This window comes from Juglans microcarpa x Juglans regia, chromosome 7S (assembly GCF_004785595.1).
Source record: "Juglans microcarpa x Juglans regia isolate MS1-56 chromosome 7S, Jm3101_v1.0, whole genome shotgun sequence".
Taxonomy (NCBI): Eukaryota; Viridiplantae; Streptophyta; class Magnoliopsida; order Fagales; family Juglandaceae; genus Juglans; species Juglans microcarpa x Juglans regia.
The window spans coordinates 10,284,910-10,311,296 of record NC_054607.1 but is presented as its reverse complement, the minus strand read 5'-3'; the positions used below and the strand labels follow the sequence as shown (position 1 = coordinate 10,311,296).

The 26,387-nt window shown below is 38.9% G+C and overlaps 1 protein-coding gene across 1 annotated transcript; it reads left to right on the top strand.

Moving 5' to 3' along the window:
- The first annotated feature begins 511 nt into the window (after positions 1-511).
- On the top strand, positions 512-3,136 carry LOC121240238 (very-long-chain 3-oxoacyl-CoA reductase-like protein At1g24470). Its single transcript, XM_041137634.1, has 3 exons — positions 512-1,273; positions 1,462-1,531; positions 2,826-3,136. Exons 1-3 carry the CDS (start codon positions 633-635, stop codon positions 3,096-3,098), a joined length of 984 nt encoding a protein of 327 aa, XP_040993568.1. The 5' UTR covers positions 512-632; the 3' UTR covers positions 3,099-3,136.
- Positions 3,137-26,387: the final 23,251 nt, after the last annotated feature.

The following is a 26,387-nucleotide window of genomic DNA, read 5'->3' as shown; positions in this document are numbered from 1 at the left end:
AATATGTTATATTTAAAATATATATATAGTTTAAAAAACGTCTTGACATCAACAACAAAATCTAAGTAAATAATAACAAACAATACTACTCATCATCTCATATAATTTTGTTTATATATATATATAAATAAATAATAACGAGTATTGCTATTTTTTTATGTTTTATTTACCTATCAATTATTCGATATCACGTCAATAGATGTTGAGAGAGTAATAGTTAAAAAGAAGATAAACAATATTTCTCGATAATAATGATAATACGGAAAAGAATAAATTTACTATAATTAGTCTATAATTATTTTACTACTCCATCTAAAGTGAGGGATATCTTAAATAAAGAAAAATAAAATTATTTTTGAATGAACAATTATGTTGGTTGATTTAAAATAAATTATAAAAATAATTAATTTAAAATAATTATAAAATAATTAATTTAAAATAAATTATAAAAGAATTGCGAGTAAAAGGGTTACTTGTTCACTCGAGTGGTGCCTAGTACCTAACTTCCCTACTCCAAATCCATCCATAATTCCGGGACACCTTTCGAAAACGCTACAAACGTGGGAACCAGGCAAAACTTGACATCATTAATTCACTTCACTCCTCCGGCACTTTATAAAGATACCTTCGCTATGATCTTCAGTCGGTCAGCAATGGAGTTTCAAGATTTCATCCTTATAGCGGCATGTTCTTTAGGCTTCATCTCTCTCTGCAAAACCTTCATCCGATTTGTGAAATGGGTCTGGGTTTCGTTCTTCAGGCCTGCAAAGAATCTCAACGAGTATGGCTCTTGGGCTCTCGTAACTGGCTCCACCGACGGAATCGGCAAGGCTCTTGCCTTTGAGTTAGCTTCAAAGGGCATTAATCTAGACTTAGTTGGTCGCAGCTCTTCAAAACTCGAAGCTACGTCGAACGAAATACAGGAAAAGTTTGCAGGAAAGGTAGACGTAAAAGGTATTGTTATAGACTTGGCGAAATTCAGTGGGGAAGAGATATCAAACATGGTGGAGGAAGGGATTAAAGGGTTAGATGTTGGAATTTTGATAAATAATGCAGGGATGGGATCTCCTTATCCGATGTTTCTTCATGAAGTTGAGTCTGAGGTTTTGGAGAGCCTAATGAGGGTGAATATGGATGCTGCAACTTGGGTGACGAGAGCTGTGCTTCCTGGCATGCTGCAGAAGAAGAAAGGAGCCATTGTCAACATTGGTTCTGGCTCCTCCATGGCTGTTCCTGCTTTCCCTTTAGGCACTGTTTATGCTTCAACAAAAGCGTAAGTTTCTTCTGGTTTTTGTACGTCATTTTCTGTTCTTTTAATCTTGTCTTCTGCACCATTATCGTTCCTTCTTTGTTCAGCCTTCCTAAATGAAGAAACTGTTGGCTGTAAGATGTTTAACCTATTTTTGATTTGTTTGGCTGCATACAGGAGAGGTTTATTTAATGATCTCGACCTTGTCGCAGGTATCTGGCGATGTTCTCGAGATGCATTAGTTTGGAATACCAGCAACACGGAATAGATGTTCAATGCCAGGTTCTATATATATTCCTAATTTCCTTTTCGATTTACAAAATTACAAAAAGGACAGCTGTAAAATATTTTATAACTTAATATAAATTGTTCGTGAATGATATGAATGAGACGGACGGATCGAGACATGTGCGAAAGCTATCCTAATGATAACATAAATCTCCTAATGATTACAAAGACCAAATCGCTTAATATCTTAAAGGTGTTAATAAAACCAAGATTTGCTTTAATTTCATCACTAAAGTAAGTACTAAACCAATTCAGATTAAAAGTTTTGCTCAATTGATTTTAGTAAATTTTTTAAATCATTTACTGAACCGCTTCAATAGACTGATTTAGGTCAATTTAGACTAATTAATTCTAGTCGGTTCTAAACTGATTTGAACCGATTCAAAACGGTATCTATTTTTAAGTTGTCTAATAATTGAATTTTTGTTTTGTTTTATATTTCTTGAGCAAAAATATTATATAACTAAATATATATTAACTTCTTTTATCATTGTATTCAATTATAAGAATTGCAAAAAAATCGAACGATAAAGTATGTTATCTTTTTTTTCGTTAGTTGAATAAAAAAAATTAGGAGATGAATTAGTATTTTGTATAAAATTTGTGGTTGTACATAAAATATTACATTTGTCATGTGCTTATAACTTAATTATCTTTCTCTTCTTCATATACGAGGTAAGAAAATGTCAACACTAGTAGAGATTAAAACATAAATTACATGTTTATTGAAATTATTTAGATTATATCATATTATTGAAACTAGTAAATGAATTCATATTTTATATTTTTTAATACACGATATCAAATGTTTAAATTGTATTATATATTATTTTTAATATTTTTTATCAGCTTTGAAATAACCCATTTAAAGTTGTCATGAATATCCCAATTCAATTTGTTAAAAAGAGATCCATTATTAAAAAAATGTTAATTATTAAATATTTTCGAAATACAAATAGATTAATGATACTGTCACCTTAACATTCGATATCATACTATTAATATATTTACATAATTGATATATTTACATAGTCGTAGATATGCGGTTTAATAATATATAGAGAAATGATAGTTTTAGTCGTGAGTGTGCAAGATTTGTACAATCACTTTGAAAAAAGTGAATAAATACGGGATCCACATGAAAAGAAAATTAATTTTTAATAATGGACCCCACTCTTTTTCAAAGCGACTACACGACTCTTGCGCATTCCACCACTATATATAACATTACTATAATATATAACCGTGTCATGATCTTCTTAATTATGAGCTATGAGCATGCATGCAGGTTCCACTATATGTGGCAACAAAGATGATAAGAGGTTTCAACACAGCTTCTTTATTCACTCCCTCACCGGAAATGTATAGCAAAGCAAGCATCCAATGCATCGGTTATGAACATATCTGCACACCCTACTGGTTGCATTCTGTGCAATGGTTTTTAATACAGAGGTTGCCAGATGCATTGTTAAATTGGTACCTGTTTCAGTTCTTCCTTAAAATAAGCAAAAGAAGAATGGAGAGTTATTATAAGTACGATGTTTCGAGTGTGAACCACTGAAAACATTCTATGCATTAATATAGTTGTTGTTTGATGATTAGGAATAAATTTAACCACTGTATATATATGTAGTAAAATGATCTGGAATTTGTATATGTACATACATGTAGGGAATTAAGCTGCATCATGTTGGGGGATCGAGTCATTTTTAGCGTATATTATCTAAATGCTAAGAGAATAGAATGGAGATGAAGTAAATTCTAAGGTTGCGTTTAAAAGTTGAGCTGAATTGAGTTTAATTAGTTGAGTTTTTTATGAATAGTAATAAGTTGAGATGGTTGAGTGAGTTTTGTGGGGTCCACTTAAGATAAGTTTATGTGTGTTTAAATGTTAAGATGGGTTTAAATATATTTATGGAAAGTTGTAAAATAATTGGGTCCCACCATGAATCTCTACTCTTCACCTGATATTGTTGTCTCCCTTCGAGCACGCCAAACCTACAAAAGAAAAAAAAGTTTCTACAAGATTGCACTTCATTCTAGTGCATCGAACAAATGTCAGTTGTGGGACCCAGGCAACACGTGTAAACTTGAACTGCACTCACTTGTGGGGCCCAACCAATGTCAGTTGTTAGTTCTGGCATAAGGAACCCATATAGTTCCTTTTGGTTTGAGTTGCCGGTGCTATCCACAATTCATGGGTTTAGGTGAAAGTGGGTTTGTCAGTTGTGGGCCGAACCAATGGGTTCAAACTTGAACTGCACTCACTTGAGGACCCACATGTGTTTGGATGTTCAAAGCAGCCTAAAAGTGAAGTGCACTCAACTGCTTTGTGCATCCAAACGAGCCCCAAGAGTGCTCTTTAAGCTGGATGTCTGTGTGTCATGTGTGTATTAAGAGGGATTCGAAGAAAAAAATAAAATTCATGAAGTACTCTAATGGGTCTCAAGCTTTTAATTATTTAATTATTAGTTTATATGTAATTAAGTATTTATTAAATGTAAACAAATCAAATTCAACGAATACTGGATTGGTCAAGTTCTGTTAATTTTCATTTTAATTTTAACACCAGTTGAGATATAGCTAATTATCATTGAGATATATATGTTTTTTATTCACAGATAACTTGTTTATTCTTTTAGTGAGTTCAAACTTGTTCAAGAATTACTTATTAATAAATTAGGTTACTTTGATGAAAAACTTTGGGTTTTTATATACTTTTATCTTTATATAGTTTAGCAATACATGTATCAGTTATTTGTATTTATAAGAATTCAAACAGTACATATTTTATTAAGAATGTAATTTCCTTTTATCTTTTAAAATATTAATTAAGATATCTGTTTAGAAAGTTAAAATTAATACTATAAAAAATTATATATAAAGTTAATTGAGTTTATGCAAAATTATATAAGTTGGGTCAGCCTTTATACAAATTGCATCATTTGATAATCGATTAAATTAATTTTATATTCACAATTGACTCATTTAAAAAACCAATAAAGTTGAAGTCGAGTTTGATCAAATTGAACCTAAGAGTACTGGCATTGGATTAGTCAAATGCCAGCCAAGTCCAAATTTTGACTAAAATTTTCCAAAATCAATTTCAATATTGGAGACTAGCCAAAACACTTCAAGTTAAATTATGAACCATAGTAAATGGAAAACAAAAGTCATATTTGGTGAGTTCCTATTCACCAACCAAAAGAAAATTTTATTAAAAAGTATTCCCTTTTTCTTCTTCATATTAAATAATTTGTTTGGATAGTAAAAATTATATTATTAATTAATATATGGAGTTTATTTGTAAATTTTTTAAAAAAATTATTAAAATATATAATATTATATTATTATTTTGACTTTGAAATGAGTAGTCTAATGTGGATTAACCTCTCCAACTTTTAGTCAAAATTTAAACTTGGCAATGGCTAAGTGGCTCACTGGCTTGTCAAGTAGTGAGTTAATTTAAAATCGTAATTATGATCGATTCAACTATAAAATCATAATTGCAATTTAAATTTATATAGTTTGGAATGAGTTACTGTTTATAATATGTTGCAATTGACATCTCTATAAAATATGAAAGAAATAAAGCATTAATATATTATATATTACTTTATTTATCCGTCTTAATGTGTTAAGTTCATTTGTTGAGTACCACCCAATTTAATCTTTTGATTATTATTTTACTCATAGAATGATAATATTAATGTTACTAACCACTTAGTAAAATAATCATGCGTAAGATTCATTACAACTAATTCACATAAATTTTATCTTAAGTGGATGATGCTATTTTGAAGATCACTATTTCAACGATATTAAATATACTTATCCAACCTACTGAGATATTGACCCAACAAGATGAAGCTCTCACCCATGATCATTAATATATCAAGATAAATCATCATAAGTGACATGTTACAATTTTATCAGATAAAATACCCAATTTTATTACCAATTACAAACTTAGAATCTATAGGTTACGAGACAATATGTCAATTAACTTGAATTATTAAAACATTAATCCCAACAAATTGCACACAAAAAATTATAAACACTTATGGGTTGGTACTTCTTTTAAATCTTTAAAAGATAAACACAGTTTGCACTCCCAAATATATATTTGTATGTGGCGCCGTCGACCCCCACATGTGCTTTGGTAGGAGTCGCAACGTTGAGGTGCTGACCGCACGAGTCACACACCCTAAGCGCAAAGTGAAAACTAGTGCATGCAAGCATGCAATATATATAAGTGTAAATTTTTAAACACAGTGAAAAAAATAAAAAGGGGCAAACTGACCTGCCAATAGTACCAAAAAATTTAAATTACAACTCCACGCAAAAATCCATAAGCCACGAGTCTGCCAATCCTCGAAAAAAAAACCTCCATAAAATTATTACACTCATCCCGTTGAAACAAGGTGAAGAAATAAAATGGTCTAACAGCAACGACGAAAAAGTCCAAGCCGTCACTCTGGAGGTGGGGTTGGTCCCTCTGCTCATACCCATCCTCTGCATAAGTAGGCATACCACAATGAGATTTTACAATCTCAACAACTAAATTAATAGAACAATAACCAAGAGAACATGAAATTATACAAGCAAACATGTTCAGCAATCATGAAAGCAAATACCCAAAAATAGCCATTTTTACAACCATCCCAAAAATCATTTAATTACAGCCACTCATTCCAAAAATCTCATTTGTACAAAATCATTTAATTACAGCTACTCACTCCAAAAATCCCATTTGTACCCAAAACACAACCATTTTTACAATGCATACCATGGTCTCCTCTCGGGACCACCTGCACACCCTGGTTCCCTTCATCATACCATGGGTAACGACCGCGCATGTGACTACGTTACTAGCGATGCCCAGCTCCGTGCACGATGCGTAACGTGACCAGGTATCCTCTAGCCCCCGCTAATAGAAGGGTTCCAGAGTCGTACCAAGAGCGTTACCGTCTTGGCCGAGCCTGCTATCGTCCAGCGATAGCCCATGGGACATTACTCAGTTTTACACTCTCTCGAGTGACCAAAGGAGCTCCACCGAGATAATACTCCATCTCGGCTTGGGGTCGTGACACATATGCACCCACACAAATATATTTTTGTTCAATGACACCAAAAATCAGTTTTAGATTACACCGCATAGCATAGAACATAGCACAATTGAATAATTCATGGCGGATATTAATAACAATGAATATGCAGATGCATGATAGACAATTTATTGGATGGCATGGCATAGCACAAAGCAGTCAACAATAAACAACACAAAAGTCACAATCCCACAAATCCCAACCACACACGTCTCCAACCGGCCCTCAGCCTATATTTCCAACAACAACTACGTCACGAAAACCCAACACTTCACAGGGCCCCATACCACTTCTTAATCACAACCAGACTGCAACAAAGTTAATGATAATTTCACATTAGAAAATCAAGGGTTGATCTAGAAATTTAGTTACCAACGCGGAGGAGTAAATGTGTGTGTGTGAGCACCAGTCGTGTGGTGGCATCTGGAGGGGTGAAAAATGGCTATGGCAGTGGTAGGGCATAGTGGGCAGTGGCGAATATGGGTTATGGTAGTGGTGTTATAGTGAGGAACGATATGGAGACAATTTGGTGAGAACAAAGAGTCTAATACAGTGAAGCCTGTGGTGGTTGGTGGCGACAGAAAACACTAGGAGAGAAAAAAAACCGAAACTAGAATAGGCTTTTCACAAGGGTGAGGTTAAGAGGTAGGGGTGGTGGGTGGTCGGACGACCTTCAGTGAGCACTTGAGGGCGGTAGACCACCGGGCGCACAACAGAACCTTAGGAAAAGACACAAAGCAAGAAGAAGAGTGAGGATATAAGAGAGAAAAGGGGAGGGATCTACGGGATGGAGGTCGAGAAGAGGGCACCCACCATGACTAATGTTGGACAGCAAGGGAAGCGATGGCAGAGGAGCTATGAGAGATGGAGGCCGACGGATTTGAGAAACAAAAATGACATCGATCGATTTGCTAGCCGGGATGCCGAGTGACGACGAATCGGAGTGGCTGGTTGTGATCCAAGGCAGATCTAAAAGGCTAGGCGTGGTGCTTCTCTGAGGTGATCAACATCAATAATGGGAATGGCAGCAACACACATGTGAAGATAGTGCGAGAAAAGGAGAGAAAACAGAGGGAGGGAGCGCGAGATCAACAAATAGGGAGAGAGAGCTTACCGATGAAGGCAGATGGTGAGACGTCGAGACGAGGTGCGACGGTGGCGAGGTGTTGCAGCAAGAGGCAGTGCGGCTGAGGCTAGCTAGGGTGGCGACGGCGTGGAGACGCTGCAAGTCACGGGCATGTGAGGAAGAAGGAAGAAGAAGAAGAAAAGAAAAAAGAAAGGAAAGAAAGAAATAAGGGTGCGGCGCCAAGGGGGAAAAGAAAACAGTTCGTCTACGTACAGTCACCATGCATAACCGAGGAGCAATCCGCTTGCCATGTTAGCCAATTTATTAAAAAAAATTGGACGAAAATTGAAAAAATAGAAAACACAATGATGAAGAAAGACAGAGCTCTTTGTCTTCGTGGGTAGAAGAACTGGAGCTTCATCAGACATTGGTAAGATCTTTGCTTTTCTTTTCTCAGTCAAATACTAATCTCAACTGCAAACTGCACTGCGCTCCTCTCCTTCGATGGCTCTTCACACCACTACCCTCTAGTACTATTTCCTTCCCCTAAACCTTTCTTAGTTCTCTTTAAAAATGCATCTCGTCTTCTCTTTTATCTCTTCCTCGCCTCTCTCTCACCCGATTCCACCACTCCTAATTCCCAGACCCATCTGATCTATTTGCGTCTGAGCTCATCACCAGTTCCTAAAAGGTCAATCTTTTTCTTTCCCAGATTTTTTTTGTTTTCTTTAATGTAAAAGAAAGTGATTTTTGGAGGGTGGGTGAATTTGCTTCGAATCCAGTAATTCGTGGATTGCTTGAAATCCCCCATGCTTCGTTGTCAGAAAACTGGCTTCAAGAATGATGTGAAAGCTCAGGAATCGTTCCTACCTCGAATGCTCTACGGATTGTAATCTAAGAATGTTTTCTTGGTGGGAAAAAGTTAAAAGTTATAATTTTTAGTATAAAGTAAGGAAAAAAAAATACTAATCTCAACTGGATCTTCGTGGTATTTGACTGAGCTGTCTTCATCGTCGTACTAGGTTGAGTTTTTCTTCACTATCGTACCAGGCTGAGCTTCCACAATCTTCGTACTAGCTTCACTGAAGCCAGGAAAAACCAAAGAACATATCTATGCATAATGGGTTCGGTTGGGTAAAAATTTTCTTTACTTCAGATTGAGGCTGAGATATGAAAGAACCCTGACTTTTAGAAACTTAGAAAGCCCACACACGACCAATCTTTGAACCAAATACTCACTTTACCAACTCTAATTTCCAAGAAAACTCAGAAACTATAACAGGAAGCAAATGTACAATGAATTTCCTTATAATTGGACCAGAAAAATCTGGCATATTATTCTTGGGTGATTGTTCCGGCCTCTCCTCTTTTATCAAGCTCTAATTGAATCTTATAGTCTAGAGGGGGAACACGAAGGGTAGTTTGTGTGGAGGAGGGAGGAGAACAAAGGGGAGAAAGAGATGGGGGAAGACGAAGGGAGAAAGAGATGGGGGAGAGTCAGTCTTCGTGTGTCGTCTAGAATGAAACGATTCGTTTAGTTAGAGGGAAATGATGTGTTTCATTTTCCACCTGGGCACCAACTCCCCCGTGTTTTCCCCAGCTGACTGTATCAAGCATTTTTCAAAAGAAAATGCTAAGGTTTTTCACCCTACACGCCAAAATGGCGTCGTTCTAGGGGGGAAAAATTGACTTCCCAAGCCACTAAACGGCGTTGTTTTGAAAGAGGGGGCTGGGTTCCCAGCTAGCCCACAGGCTGGGCCCAATTCTCCTCTCTTTCAGACCTATAATTTGGTCTGCAACACCTACAACAACCCCAAAAAACTCACAACCAACCAAATGGGCTCATCAAAAAATATATAAATAAATAAATTCCCTTAAAGAAAACAATAAAAAACAATAAAATAAAATAAAATAAAGCACACCAAATGGGCACATGTGATCGAATATAGCATTCTACTACCAATCAATCTAAGCATTGCAAATGCCGAAAACAATATCAACATATCAATGGGTAAGGTTTTATTGCTTGAAAGAGTCTACCTAGAACATCATTTCCAACAGTTCCCTTGAAGTGATCTAAGAACTTAGAAACCCATACACTAAGTCAAGCCCATGCAGGGGATATGGTTGAGTAGTCAAAATAAAGCAGTCAGAAGTCTAACGTGACGAGGTGAAGGTCGGGTTTTACTCTAAGGTTTCCCAAAGGTGAAAGAAAATCGATCCAACAAATGAAGTCACAAATGGTTTGCTCCGCCAAGTGACTAAGGAAAGAACTTGATTTGTAATGGAACTGAGAAAGTTGCAACAAGGTATCTAGGTACAAGGTTGGTCCAAAACTCTTCTCAAATCACCAAGTTGCCGAAAGGTTTCACTGAGTTGAAGAAAGAGGCTAAATTCACAAAATAAGTAGAAAAGTGAATAGACAGAAACAAAATAATAAAATTCCCTTAAAGCCCAAATCTAAAAGGATACAAAAGTGGTGGTCTTCTTACATCATCACCCAAAAGATTTATAAGGGCGACTTAGAAACTTTTAAAGAAAAGGACCACAACTTAAAAACAAACTAAGTCATGCCATGCAAACCATTTTGCAAAGAATCCATGGAATGATCCTTTCGAGGAAGTTCCAAGCATGAGCATAAGGAGCTCTAAATAATTTGAAGGAGTCAAGTCGATAACACTTGAGAGCGAGTCCCACAGTCACTATACCTAAAGCACTCGCGGGGGAGGAGATTTTGATTATTTTTTCAACTCCTACACACGTTGGTGCATATTTAAGCGAACAACTTTATGTTGGAGGTAAATCAACACAAAACTAATCCAAGACACTCCATTAGTCAGAAGTCCGTACATCCCACCTAAAGTAGGCATTGAGCTTTAAAGCCCAATACCATCTCATCAGAAAAGTTAAAAGCACCCATAAATTATCTCGGCAACAATTACTTAACTACTCAACACCCCCAATTCTAACTAGTATTTGTGGCGCCCCCAATCCCCCTTATAAAAAATACACAGGGATCGAGACGCCAGGATGCTGACAACACGGTCACACATCCCAACGAAGTGCCAGTGTGTGTAAATGCAACAGTGTTCAAATAAAATAACGCAGCGGATAGTCAACTAAGTACCAGAATTTAATTACAATCAAACATCAGTAAAGATTTAAATAGCAGTTATACAGTCATCCATAAAATAATTTACAATCGTTTTAAATGTTCAAACTAGTGATCCCAGATCACTCGTCAGGCGGAGCCGTCTCCTCAGGCTCGCCCTCCTCCTCCTCATCAGCATCAAAATCTGCGACACCACAAAATGGTCTCGCAGGTAAGTATAACCCAAACAACAACGTAATATAAAATGCATTAAATGCAACTAACATGCATGCACATGAAAACATGCATTTTTCCACAAAACATCATTTTTCCCGAAAATGATAAATTTCCAACACACACCAAAATCACATTTTGGTCCAAATTATCCGTAAATCATTTTCCCAGAAAATGATTTACCCAAAAAATCAACTCGCACTATTTTCCCAGAAAATAGTGCATTAATCCCAAATGCACCATGCATTATTTCCATATGCACCATGGTCTCCCCTATGGACCATCCGCACGTCCTGGCTTCGCAGCGGTGCTCAGTTCCGCGCCCAGCGCGTACATGGCCAAGCACTCACACTACGCAACGAGCGATGCCCAGTTCCGCGCCCAGCGCGTACGTGGCCAGACATCCTCTAGTCCCCGCCAGCAGAAGGACCACGGAGTCGGCACGAGACCATCTCGTCCGATTCCATTGTCGCCCGGCGACAACCCAGGGGATGTTACTCAGTATATTCCGCTCCCGAGTAACCAGAGGAGCTCCACCGAGTTAATGCCCCATCTCGGCTTGGGGTCGTGATACACACGCACCAAAAATATTAACACATAAAATCATAGCTTTTCAAAGTACATGAACATGAATGCAATACACGAAAACCCAGTTTTCTTTTACAAACATGATCATGCATGAAATGATGAAATGCACATGTACCAACACAATATCCAAACCAACAAATACCAATCCAATCAAATCCAACCAAACAACTTCAATCACAAATCCATCCGACCCCCGAACTCCTCGGACTCAGTCCGGCATGCCAAAAACACAGTGAAATGGGTTAGTACAAAAATACATTTAAATTACGAAAGTTCTTTGGAGAAATACTTACAGTGCAATATAATAATTTTCCGAGGATCGCGAAGTTGAAAAAAAAGCGACGTTTGAGCAACACCACAGTGTAAAATACACTGTGGCCGTGGGTCACAATTACCAACTTTTCAACGAGGACAAACGAAGACCCAAGATTGATAGGGTAGGGCCTAGGGAGGTCGGTGAAGCTAGTGGTGGTGGTGGTTTGCCGTGGGTGGCGGCGCAAGGGGCGGTTTTAGGCCAAAAAAGTGCAAATCGGAGATGGACTTGTTGGGGCTTCACCGGTGACGGATCGGAGCTGGGGTTGGGTCCAATGGGTTGCCAAGAGGCCGGGGATGAAGTGGTAGGAAGATGGTGGCCGGAGGTGGCGCGACGGCGGCGCAATGGAGGAAAATGTGCCGCGGCGTCGTGGGTTTCGTGGGCTTCGTGGAGGCTAACGGCTGCACGAACGGCGGTGATACTGGTGGGGTAGGACGGCCGGCGGCTGGGGAGTCAAATGGGCTGGGCGGTGACGACCACCGCCGGCGGACGGCGGCGCTGGGAGTGGACGAGGGAAACGGGCGGAGGAGAGGGGAGGAGAGAGAGAGATCGCGCGGGAGAGGAAAAAGAATAAGGAGAAAAGAAAAAAAGAGGAAAAGAAAAGGAGAGGAAAGAAAAAGAGGGAAAAAGAAATGAGGTCCAATCCTCATAACTTGGGTCACAAAAATGATCCAACGGAAACGATTTTAAAACCACAAGTTAAATAAAATAATTTAAACGTAATGGTAAAGTCAAATTGAAATAATTAAATCCCACGGTAATTAATTTAAATATTAAAATCAATTTAAATGCATAATAATAAATAAATATTTGGAAAGCACATAAAAATAATTTTCACCAAATAAAAATCATAAAAATAAACTCACTAAAATCCAACCAATTTTAAAATAAGAGAAATTATTTTAATTACATAAAAATAATTCCTTCAGTAAAAATATACTAAAATACGGGGTGTTACATCCTCCCCCCTTAAAAAAATTTCGTCCACGAAATTGGCAAGGTCAAATATTGCACCAAGACAAGATCAAGATTCAACCAAGAGAATACTTAGAACATACCGTCAAAATCAATCAAACAAGTATGGATATTGCTCCCTCATGTCGGCCTCTCTCTCCCAAGAGAAATCTTGAGCCAACGGATCACCCCACGCCACTTTCACCATAGGTATTACCTTGGACCTTAACTCTTGCTCTTTCCAATCTACGATCTGGGTCGGGGCAACTTCATAAGTAAGATTGGGCCGCAGTTGAATGCGTTCGGGATCCACAAAACGTGGCTCTTGCTGTCCAAAACTCTTCTTCAATGAGGACACATGAAACACATCATGAACATCTCCAAAATAATCTGGCAAGGCAACTCTATAAGCAACAAGCCCAACCTTCTCTACGATCTGAAAAGGGCCAATATATCTTGGACTAAGCTTTCCTTTCTTACCAAAGCGCTTAACCCCTTTCATAGGAGAGACTTTAAGATAAACCCAATCTCCTTCTTCAAAGGATAAGTCTCTTCTTCTTGTATCTGCATAACTTTTCTGGCGACTTTGCGCTTCAGTCATCTTCTTCCTGATAAACTGAACTTGATCCTTCATTTCTTGAATTAACTCAGGCCCAAGCAATTTGTTCTCGCCAACTTCATCCCAACATAAAGGCGATCTGCACTTCCGTCCATATAAAGCTTCATACGGGGCCATCTGGATGGAGGAATGAAAACTGTTATTATAAGAGAACTCAATAAGTGGTAAGTGATTCTCCCAACTTCCCTGGAATTCCATGACACAAGACCGCAACATATCCTCCAGAGTCTGAATAGTACGCTCTGATTCGCCGTCTGTTTGGGGGTGATACGCCGAACTAAACTTCAATTTAGTGCCTAATGCCGCCTGCAAACTCTTCCAGAAATGGGACGTGAATCGCGGGTCCCGATCTGACACAATACTCTTGGGTATTCCATGCAAACGCACTATCTCCTTGACATATAACCGAGTCAACTTACCCAACGAGTCAGTATTATTAACAGGCAAGAAATGGGCACTCTTGGTCAACTGATCCACAATCACCCAAATGGAATTCTTCCCACTAGGAGTCCTTGGCAACCCTACCACAAAATCCATAGAAATATCATCCCACTTCCATTCCGGAATAGGGAGAGGTTGGAGTCTACCAACAGGTCTCTGATGTTCAGCCTTCACCTGTCGGCATGTGTCACATTTCTCAATAAACAGGGCGATGTCCGACTTCATTCCTTCCCACCAGAAATTCTTCTTTAAATCCCTATACATCTTTGTGCTTCCTGGATGAACCGAATAAGGAGCTGCATGAGCTTCTGCTAAAATTCGCTCTTTAAATTCAGAGTCTCGGGGAATCACTCTACGATCCCGAAACCTAAGAATGCCATCCTTATCCAAGCTGTAATGCAAGGGTCCTCTAGACTTTCTGACTCTTTTCCTGATAGCCAACAGATTAGGGTCCTTTCTTTGGAGAGTCTTTAATTCATCAAAATCCACTACTCGGACATCCAAGACTGAAGATAATAATTCTTCTTGCTGTGAACTCTCGATAAGAAGTCTCCTCATTCCACAAAGGAGAGAGTCCACATCTGAAGATTCCGCTTCATCCACTTGTTGTGACTTCCTACTCAAGGCATCAGCGACTAAATTTGCTTTTCCTGGATGATACTTGATTTCACACTGATAGTCGCTAATTAGCTCTAACCACCGTCTCTGCCTCATGTTTAGATTCTTCTGATTAAATAGATGCTTCAAGCTCTTGTGATCAGTATAAACTTCACAGGCTTCGCCATACAGATAATGCCGCCAGATCTTAAGCGCAAAGACTATTGCCGCCAACTCCAAATCATGCGTGGGATAATTCCTTTCATGAATCTTCAGCTGACGAGATGCATAAGCAACAACCCGTCCCTCTTGCATAAGAACGCATCCCAACCCGAATTTGGATGCATCACTGAAAATCACAAATGGCTTGTGTGGCTCCGGAAGTGCCAAAATAGGTGCCGTTGTCAATCTTCTCTTCAACTCTTGAAAACTTCTCTCACATTTGTCAGACCATACAAACTCAGTATTCTTCCTAGTCAAGGCAGTGAGAGGTCCTGATAGCCGAGAAAAACCTTCCACAAATCTTCGATAGTAACCGGCAAGTCCCAAGAAACTTCGTATCTCACGAACTGTTGAAGGCGAGGCCACGACAAAACAGCTTCTACTTTACTGGGATCTACAGCCACCCCTTCTTGAGAAATCACATGTCCAAGAAACTTAACTTCTTCTAACCAGAATTCACACTTGCTCAGCTTAGCGTACAATTGATGTTCTCTTAATTTCCCAAGTGCCAGGCGAAGGTGACAAGCATGCTCTTCCAAATCTCGAGAATAAATCAAAATGTCGTCGAGAAACACCACCACAAAAGAATCCAAGAAAGGCCGAAACACCCTATTCATTAAATCCATAAAAGCAGCAGGGGCATTAGCTAACCCAAAAGACATCACCTTAAATTCATAATGCCCATACCTCGTCCTGAAAGCAGTCTTGGGCACGTCCTTATCTCTTATTCTCAACTGATAGTACCCTGACCTCAAATCAATCTTCGAAAAGATAGCCGCTCCCTGAAGTTGGTCAAACAAATCATCAATTCTTGGTAGAGGATACTTGTTCTTAATAGTCACTTTGTTAAGCTCCCGATAATCTATACACATTCGGAGAGTACCATCTTTCTTCTTGACAAACAATACGGGCGCTCCCCACGGTGAAGTACTAGGCCGAATAAATCCCTTGTCGACCAGTTCTTGCAATTGAGTCTTCAACTCTTTTAATTCAGCCGGGGCCATGCGATAAGGTGCTTTATGCACAGGAGCCGCACCAGGTTCCAAATCAATAACAAATTCCATATCGCGAACGGGAGGCAATCCGGGCAAATCATCTACAAACACATCAGGAAACTCGCCCACAACTGGAATATCTACTAACGACTTCTTCTCAGATGAGGGAAACGGGAGGAGGAGAGGGGAGGAGAGAGAGAGATCACGCGGGAGAGGAAAAAGAATAAGGAGAAAAGAAAAAAAGAGGAAAAGAAAATGAGAGGAAAGAAAAAGAGGGAAAAAGAAATGAGGTCCAATCCTCATAACTTGGGTCACAAAAATGATCCAACGGAAACGATTTTAAAACCACAAGTTAAATAAAATAATTTAAACGTAATGGTAAAGTCAAATTGAAATAATTAAATCCCACGGTAATTAATTTAAATATTAAAAGCAATTTAAATGCATAATAATAAATAAATATTTGGAAAGCACATAAAAATAATTTTCACCAAATAAAAATCATAAAAATAAACTCACTAAAATCCAACCAATTTTAAAATAAGAGAAATTATTTTAATTACATAAAAATAATTCCTTCAGTAAAAATACACTAAAATACGGGGTGTTACAGTATTTGTCCTAGTCTTACTAAACTCACTATCAAATGCCACTACAGTCCACCAAGACCTATCCTCAGACTAACTTGATCATGTTCTATACCATCACATAAACTACCATATCCATCACCCTGCTAGACCTATATCCTCAAAATCAACAAGTGTCATTTCCAAAACTTGCACCATCTATAATCTTTAAATTCGATAAGAATCAATTCCTAAAATCTGCTAACCCTATAACCTCAAATTTGATAATAATAATTTTCCAAACTAAAACAATACCTTCAAACCTGATAGAGAAATTCGCTTCTTGTAAATCTCCACATCAAAAATTGAAATTTGATCAAAACTAAAGTTTTAATGGTTGCAGACTACTTCCACATTGATGAAGCTTGCATACCAAAATTGCAGAATCTTCCACATTGATCAAGCTTGCATACCAAAACTGCAAAACTGAAAACTCAAATCTTATTATAAATCAGTCCTTAAAGTCTGCAATTCTAAAACCTTAAATCATATAAGAATCATTTTCCGAAGTCTGCAATATCAATGACCTTAGATCTAATAGCAAACGTCTCTTAAACCTTGTAGATTCTAAAACCCCTATGTTATCAAATCAATTCTCAAAGTGAGCAAAATCTAAAACTTCCAATTCAATTAACTCCTCAAATACTTGTTGAACCGACAACCTCAAATTCCATAAACTCAATTCATAAATTCTATAGAATCTCAAACCTTAAATATCTTGCGCGTTTAGAAGCTGTTACCTTCAACAGCTCATGCCTTCAGCCTTTGCTCTGTTGAGTTCGACTAAACCACGTCATTTCCCCTTCAAGCCTCAATATTTTGAAAACAAAATTGCTAAGAGTTCAAGCCTACTATACTAAATATTCATACCTATCATGCTAAAAAAAAAATTCCAACCAACATCGCTAAAATCCAAGTCAAACTTTCCAAAATTTTCAAGTCTATAGTACTGAGATTGAGGCCTAGAATTTTGGTATTGTAACTAAGTGACTTATAGATTTACCCAAAGCCAAACAACTCTAATACCACCTGTGGTGCCCTCAACCCCCACGTGCGCTTTGGTGGGAGTTGCAACGCCAAGGTGCTGACCTCACAGGTCACACAACCCAAGCGCAAAGTGAAAGCCAGTGTGTGCAAGCATGCAATATATATAAATGTACATTTTTAAACGCAGTGGCTAAATAAAAAGGGGCAGACTGACCTGCTGATAGTACCAAAAAATTTAAATTACAACCCCACGCAAAATATTCATAAGCCACCAGTCTCCCAATCCCCCAAAAAAAAAAATCCTCTATAAAGGTATTACCGTCATCCCGCCAAAACAAGGTGAAGAAATAAAAAGGTCTAACAACAATGACGAAAAAGTCCAAGCCATCACTCCTGGGGTGGGATCGGTCCCTCCTACTCATACCCATCCTCTACATTAAAGTATACGATTCCATGAAACGAAACTATAGGTAGGCATACCACAATTAGATTTCGCAATCTCAGCAAATAAAACAATAGAACAACAACCAAGAGATTCAAACATGAAATTATACAAGCAAACATGTTCAACAGTCATGAAAGCAAATTCCCAAAAATAGCCATTTTTACAACATTCCCAAAAATCATTTAATTACAACCACTCACTCCAAAAATTCCATTTGTACCCAAAACACAACCATTTTTACAATGCACACCATGGTCTCCCCTCGGGACCACCTACACACCCTGGTTCCCTTCATCACACCATGGGTAACAATCGCTCGTGTGACTTCATTACGAGTGATGCTCAACTCCGCGCCCGAAGCGTAACGTGACCAGGCATCCTCTAGCCCTCACCAACAGATAGGCTCCAGAGTCGTACCAAGAGCGTTACTGTCTTGGACAAGCTTGTTGTCGCCCAACGACGGCCCAGGAGACGTCACTCAGTTTTACACGCTTTCGAGTGACCAGATGAGCTCCACCGAGATAATACCCCATCTCGACTTGGGGTCGTCACACGCACGCACCCACACAAAGATATTTTTCTTCAATGACACCAAAAACCAGTTTCAGCTTACGCCGCATAGCATAGAACATAGCACAATTGAATAATTTATGGTGGATATTAATAACAATGAATATGCAAATTTATGACAGGAAGTTTACGACATATCACAAAGCAGTCAACCATACAACAACATAAAAGTCACAATTCCACAAATCCACAAATCCCAACCACACACGTCTCCAACCTGCCCTTGGGCCCCAGGCCACTTCTTAATCACAACCAAATTGCAACAAAGTTAGTGTTAATTCCACATTAGAAAATCAAAGGTCGATCTGGAGATTTACCTACCAATGCGAAGGAGATTTCTGGATGATCGCAACGTGCTGAGTAAATGCGTGTGTGCAAGCACCCGCCGTGTGGTGGCATCTGGAGGGGTAGAAAATGGTGGTAGTAGTGGAAGGGCATAGTGGGCACTGGCAAATTTGGGTTACGTTAGTGGTGTTATAGTTAGGAACGAGATGGAGACAATCTGGTGAGAACAAAGAGTTTTATATAGTGAAGCTCGTGGTGGCTGGTGGTGTCAGAAAACCCTAGGAGAGAAAAAAGCCGAAACCAAAATAGGTTTTTTACAAGGGTGAGGTTGAGAGGTAGGGCGGAGGTGGTGGGTGGTCGGACGACCTTCAGTGAGCACTTGAGGGCGACAAACCACAGCAGCACACAGAAGAAACCTAGGAAAAGAAACAGAGCAAGAAGAGAAGTGAGGATCTAAGAGAGAAAAAGGGAGGGATCTGACGGATGGAGGTCGAGAAGAGGGCACCCACCACAGCTAATGTTGGATGGCAAGGCAAACGATGGCAGAGGAGCTACGAGAGATGGAGGCTGGTGGATTTGAGAAACAAAAATGACATCGATCAATCTGCTGGCTTGGATGCCGAGTGACGATGAATTGGAGTGACTAGTTGTGATCCAAGGCAGATCTAAAAGGCTCGGCGTGGTGCTTCTCCGAGGTGATTGATGACAACAATGGGAATGGCAGCAACACACATGTGAAGATAGTTCAAGAAAAGGAGAGAAAATGGAGGGAGGGAGAGCGAGATCGATAGATAGGGAAAGAGGGCTTACCAATGATGGAAGATGCTGAGATAAGGTGCGGCAGCAGCGAGGTGTTGTAGCGAGAGGTGGCACGGCTGAGGCTAGCTAGGGTGGCGACAGCGTGGAGGCCCTGCAGGTCACGGGTGTGGGAGGAGGAAGGAAGAAGAAGAAGAAGAAGAAGAAGAAGAAAAAAAAAGAAAGGAAAGAAAGCAAGAAAGAAAGAAGGGTGAAGTGCTAGGGGAAAAAGAAAATCCTTGGGTTTTTCACCCTAGACTCCAAAACGTCATCGTTCTAGGGGGAAAAATTCACTTCCCAGGCCAATAAACGGCGCCTTTCTGAAGGAGGGGGCTGGGTTCTTAGGTAACCCATGGGCTAGGCCCAATTCTCTTGTCTTTCAAGCCTATAATTGTCCCACAACACCTACAACAACTCCAAAAAACCCACAACCAACCAAATGGGCTCATAATAAATAAATAAATACCCTTAACGAAAAGAATAAAATACAATAAAATTAAATACACTAAATGTTTGGGGTCTCACATTCTAACTCAAATTATCAAAATTGTCTCCCATCACTTATTTTCTTTTATTCATCTTAAAAGTTAGAGTTAGACTATTGTGCAATGTTTAAGTTTTTTATAATTGGAGGTGTGAGCTGCAAAATTAACTCTAGATAGTTGTGCAAACTGAAAGCATACTATTTCCAATTAGTTTTGGTCATTTACAAAAATTATTTCATTATCTATAATGAAAATTTTTTGATCACTTACGCTTAAAAGAAACTTAAAGGTTGTGAGTTTTTTTAATTTGAAAATCTAGATCAGGTGCTGTAAAAATAAAAATAAAAATTGTATTTCTTTATAAATGCTTTGTAACGAGTGTAAGATACAACATATAATAGGCCTTACATGCATTGATACAATATGGAAATATGGAAACTAACAATGGGATTTGATCTTGCACCTAAAGCCTACGAATTGATAAAACGGATGTGGTCCAAAAAGGCAAGAGTTGGACATCATGCAATCTAGAAAATTCTGCAAGTAAACTTTCCCACTTTTACACTCCCCTTCAAGTTAGGTTCATTGTAATATGCATGGCTGCTTGATTGTCACAATAGAGGGTTGTTGGTTTTGAGATAAAAATTTGTAAATCTTTCTAGAGATAATGCAACCAAGTGACTTCGAAGATGACAGCAGTCGTAGCTTGATATTCTCCTCATATGATGATCAAGACACAATGGTATGCTTCTTGGTCTTCTAAGAAATGAGGAAATTTTCAAGATATATACAATTGCTAGTGATAGATCTCCTTGTGGTGGGGCAATCTGAGTCACAATATACTCTGAATCTCAAGTTGTTATGTAAAGAAAATAACAGGCATTGTCCTACAATCCCTTTAGATAGCGTAAAACATGCAATGCTACATCAAGGTGTGTTTTACTTGGTTGATGCATAAATTAACTAAGAACTTGAACTGAATAGGCCACTACGTTTAATCTCGTAATGGTAAGATAAATTAGGTGACGTACTATTATTCTGAATGTGATGGGTCATGTTGAGCATCACCATCAATGGGAGTCAGTTTCAAGTGTTGCTCCATAGGCAAGATGGTTGTGCTCCAAGTAAGCCCATCAAATTGTACTTATATTATGATATGGAGATTCCTTTTCTAGAACATAGAACTTCAATTCCCAAATAATATTTAAAATTACCAAAGTCTTTAATTCAAAACCAATCATCCAAGAACTTCTTGAGTGTATCAATAGTTAGTAAATCATTTCCTGCAATGATCATGTCATCAATATAAATGAGTCTAGCAATAAAAGACCCACCAAGCTTACGGGTGAAGAAGGAGTAATTTGCCTTAGATTGGCAAAAGCCTGCATCTTGTATGGCTGGAGAAAACTTTGAGAACCAATTGCGCGATGCTTGAATTAACCTGTAAAGGGATTTGTTCAACTAACACACCTAAGTCCCCCTTGTGCTAAGGCTTGGAGGTGGGCATAGTTCATAAAGGTCCCTATGTAAGAAGACATTTTAAACATCCAGTTGATGAAGAGACCAGTTGTGAGAGGCGATTAGAGCCAAGAGACATCAGAGCAAATGCTTCATGATAATCCAAGCCTTTAGTTTGTGTTTAACGTTAACCTACCAGATGAGCCTTGTATCGCTCAATAGAGCCATCAGATTTGTACTTAATTTTACACACTCATTTACAACCAATAGGTTTTCTACCCTAGGCAAATAATTGAGAGTCCTTGTATTATTTTGCTCAAGAGATTCGATTTTAGAATTGATGGCTTCCTTCCATTTTGGTACCATCACAGCTTGGGCAAAGTTATTAGGTTCGACTAAACGAGAAATATAGGAAACAAAAGAACGATGAGATCATGACAATCTATTATATGCAGTGAAGCTAGACAAGGAATAACAAGTACCTTTTGGAGGCGTTAGTTTATGAACATTTGTAATCACAAAGCTAAATGGAAGGTTGTATTGGTAGCTCTAAAAGGTGATGAACAAATTTTTCTATTGGATAAGTACTAGTATGAGTGTTAGGAGAAATTGACTCAAAAGTGGTTGAAGTTGGTGGATGGGTAGCTACTGACTTGGGAATGTTATTATCAACAATATCAATGAGGTAGTAGGCTCAGTCCATCACATTGTGTATTTTGTTCATCTCTTAAGAAAGGGAAAAAAAGTCTTCATGGAACGCCACATCCCTACTAGAAAACAAATTGTCTGGTTGTTAAGTCATGCAATCTATAGGCTTTTTGACCAAGTGGGTATTTGACAAAAATACAATTATGGGCACCCCGATCAAACTTGTGTGATGGGCTAACATTTGTTGAATAACACAAACACCCAAATGTACATAAATGATTGTATTTTGGGTGCACTTATAAAGGACTTCATAAGATGATTTTTCAGATAAAACAGGTGTGGGTAACCGATTGATGAGATATGTGGTTGTGAGAACACACTCTCCCTGGATAATTAAGGAAAGATTAGCTTGAAACCTAAGTGCTCGTGCAACTTCTAAAATGTGCCGGTGTTTGTGCTCTACTACTCCATTTGGTTGGTGAGTAGAGATGCAAGAATTGTCCACAATAATAAAAAAAGAAGAGAACCAAAATGAGCATTAGTCTTGTAAGGACCCTAAATGCGGCTCCCTTGACCCCCACTTGAGTTTAGGCAGGAGTCGCGACATCGGGATGTTGGCCGCTTGGGTCAAACACCCGTCGCATAATGTGAAAGCATAGTGTGTGCTCGCATGCTCAATAAATGCATACAATGAATTTGCAGCGAAAAAATAAAAATGGGCAATCAATCAACAATACCATAAATTCAAATTACAACTCCAACAAAATAATCCATAAGCCACTAGTCTCCCAATCCCGGACATAAAATTTTATACAGTCATCGACTAATTAAAAAGGAAACACCAAACAACGCTACATAAGGGGAAAGGTACCCAAGTCTTCACTCCTCAAGCATAACCGATTCTCCAAGCTCATAACCGCCCTCTGCATCAAAATCTATGGTTACACAAATTGGAACCATAGGTGGGAACACCATAATGATTTCACAATCTCAGCAAGTAAAGCCAATAGAATGACACACAAAAATACAAACACAGAAAAAGTGAACATATCACAACATTTGAAAAATGAGATATTTCAACAGTGCACAAAATCAATATCCTTCTCAGCAATTTATAGAAAATGCCATGCACACCAAAAATTCACATTTTCATTTTTTTTAAAGCATCCATTTAATTACACATGCACCATGGTTTCCCCTATAGACCATCCACACACCCTAACTCCATTCGCCACAACATAGATAACGACCGTGAGTGTGACTTCGTAACGAGCGATGCCCAGTTCCACGCCCAGTGTGTATGTGACCAGGCGTCCTCTAGCCTCCACCAGTAGAGACGCCACAAAGTCGGCACGAGGAGCATGTGTACATGACGAGGGGATATTACTCAGTTTTACACGTTCCCGAGTAACTAGAGAAGCTCTACCGAAATAATGCCCCATCTCGGCTTGGGGTCTTGATACACACCCACCCACAAAGCACGTTTTTAATAAATGACACCAAGAACATAGTTTTCCAGTTTCATAGCACAAACAGAGAACATAGCATAATTAACAAATTAGTTACGACACAGACATAGATCTGAGCACAGTTAATATGATCAAGATAATTAACAATAATAATAATGCAAATGCGTGAACAGGCAGATATTGGATGACATGGCAATAATACATCAACCAATGGCCAAACAACACATCGGTTCACATATTCACAAATCACGATTACACGCGATTCCCAACGCTTCACCCAACCCTAAGCAAACAGTTCATCACCAACTACAGTTATTATCCCAAAGGTCTATAGGCCATCGGCCACTTAACCAATCACAACTAGACTGCAATAAAAATACAGTTTTCCAATGTAAGTATTCTAAGGGTCCGTCTAGGGTTTTACTTACAACGCAGGATAACAAATTTCTAGATGATCAAATGTGCTGCCTAAGGTATCTTGTGACTATGCGCGCACATGTCGAGTGGTGGCATCTGGAGGGGCGGAGTACCGCGACAGCAGTGAAGTGTATGGAGACGCTTCAATTGAGTATGACAGTGGTGGTGGCTTGTGGCTAGCAACTGGCAACTATGGGTGGCAAATCTGATGAACTCAGAGGATGAGAAAGGACAAGGGTGGTGCTCACAATGGTGCAAGGACAAAAGTAAAGATAGGGTAAAGGTCGAGATGAAACATCGTGGGAGTTGTATTTTAGAACGGCGAGGGGCAGTGTTTGACACAAGGGTGTCTAATTACGACGTATTGAGGTGGTGACTAACCATTGGTGGCAAAGATGGAGAGAATAGAGAGAGAGAACTATTGAAAGATGCAAGGGCGATGAATTTGGAAAAAGAAATTGATGGCACAGTGGCATGGGCGTGGAAGATGCCGTACGACGACAGATTTGAGTGGCGGGTCGAGATCCATGGCAGATCTAAGTGTTGAGCTATCGTGGGTCTCAAACCGCTACCTTTTAGGTGTGGTGGAGGAGATCGAGAGGAGAAACCACAAATTTGAGTGGCTCGGCGTGGTGTTCCTCCGAGGTGGTCGACTACATCTACGGGAACAATAGCAACATAGAGTGAAGATGGTGCGAGAAAGGGAGAGAAATCAGAGGGAGTGAGAGCGAGATCGATAGATAGGGAGAGGCCTTACCAATGATGAGAGGTGGCGAGACGTAGATGGTGGGGAAGATAGTAAGGGGATGGATGATGGAGACGTGGATTTGTAGAGGGGGAGAAGGGATCGGGGAGGGGGTACGGCGCAGGGGAGAAAGAGGGAGGAAGGGGAAAGTTTTTAGGGTTTTCTCACCCTTACACAAAATAGTGTCATTTTAATGGGGGAGGCTAGGCTTTTCTCATCAGCTTATGGGCTCACGCACGGGCTGGACCCTAATCTTGCCTCCACTCACACTAAAAATAACCCACTTAATCCACATATTTGGGCTCCACCTCACTAAAAAAACATGCATTTCACGACTTGGACTTCACATGGGCTAGGCTTCACACTAAATATCACAATGGATTAAATCAAAAGGTGTGGTACTAGAAATACAACTAAGACCAAAAGGGAATCTAGTTTGTTTAGCCAAAAGACAAACATCACATTTTTTATTGTAGCTAAATGAAATGTCAATATAAGATTTAGCTAAGTGAGGTAAACTACGGATTGACGGGTAAAGTAGTAAAGTCCACCACACTGCCTACCCAATCCAATCGTCTTCTTCATTGCCAAGTCCTGCAAGAGATAGAAAGCATGGAAGAATGTGATAGAAAAATTGAAGGACCAAGTGAGTTTACTAACCGATAATAAGTTAGAATGGAAGGAAGGGACACATATCAAATCATCATAAGTCCATGTTTAGAGTGGCAGATCTTACGGAAGTTATGGTGGCTTTTTTGCCATTGGACATTTTTACGCACAAGGATAATGGTTGTGAGTGATTGTGTAAAAATAAGTGTGATGATGCAATGTGGTCAGTTGCACCATTATCAATGACTCACTTATAAGAATTAGTAAGACCTATATGTGAGGAGAAACAAAATCAGAATTGACACACCTCCGACATTTGCCTGGAACTATGAATCACCAATATTTAGAAGTGCCAAGATTTGATTGTATTGCTTAGCGATGAAGTTGGAAACCGTGTTTTGAACATTGTGAGTAGATGATTGCTTTTCTCCATCAATTTATGAATTCTTCATTGATTTTCCATTTGACTTATGAAATTGGTGACTTGATGGGAATCTATGTAAAAAGAAACATTTGTCAATGGTGTGATTATCCCCATTGTAGTGGTCACAATGAAGCTTCTCGTTTTTGTTTGCATGAAGCTTTCCTCGTCGATTCTTGTTTCCATTATTAACAATCATTGTCATGCATTCGTGTTCAAGTCATGTTCCAGCAAGCTCCCTTTATTTCTCTTCTTGAAGAATAAGCAAATAAGTGTTGCTAAGAGATGAGACAGGATGCATCAAAAGGATCTACCCATGTATTGTTGAGTAAGAGTCATTCAAGCCCATAAGGAAGTGCATTACTTTTTCTCCATTTTCTTGTTTAGCATGTGCCTTTATAGCACCATATGTACAAGTGGGCATATCATTATAAGAAGTCAATTCATCCCAAACCCTTTAATTTGGTGTAGTAAACAATAGCCTAAATCCGGTCTTGTTTAAATGAGGCAATATTTCTTTGAATCTGAAATATTATTGTTGTGTTGCTTTGTGAGAATCATTCCTGAAGGTCCTTCCAAATTTTGAACACAGATTTGGCATAGATAACGTTGTTGGCAAGATCACTATCTAGTGATTTGATCATCCAAGACAATATTATGTG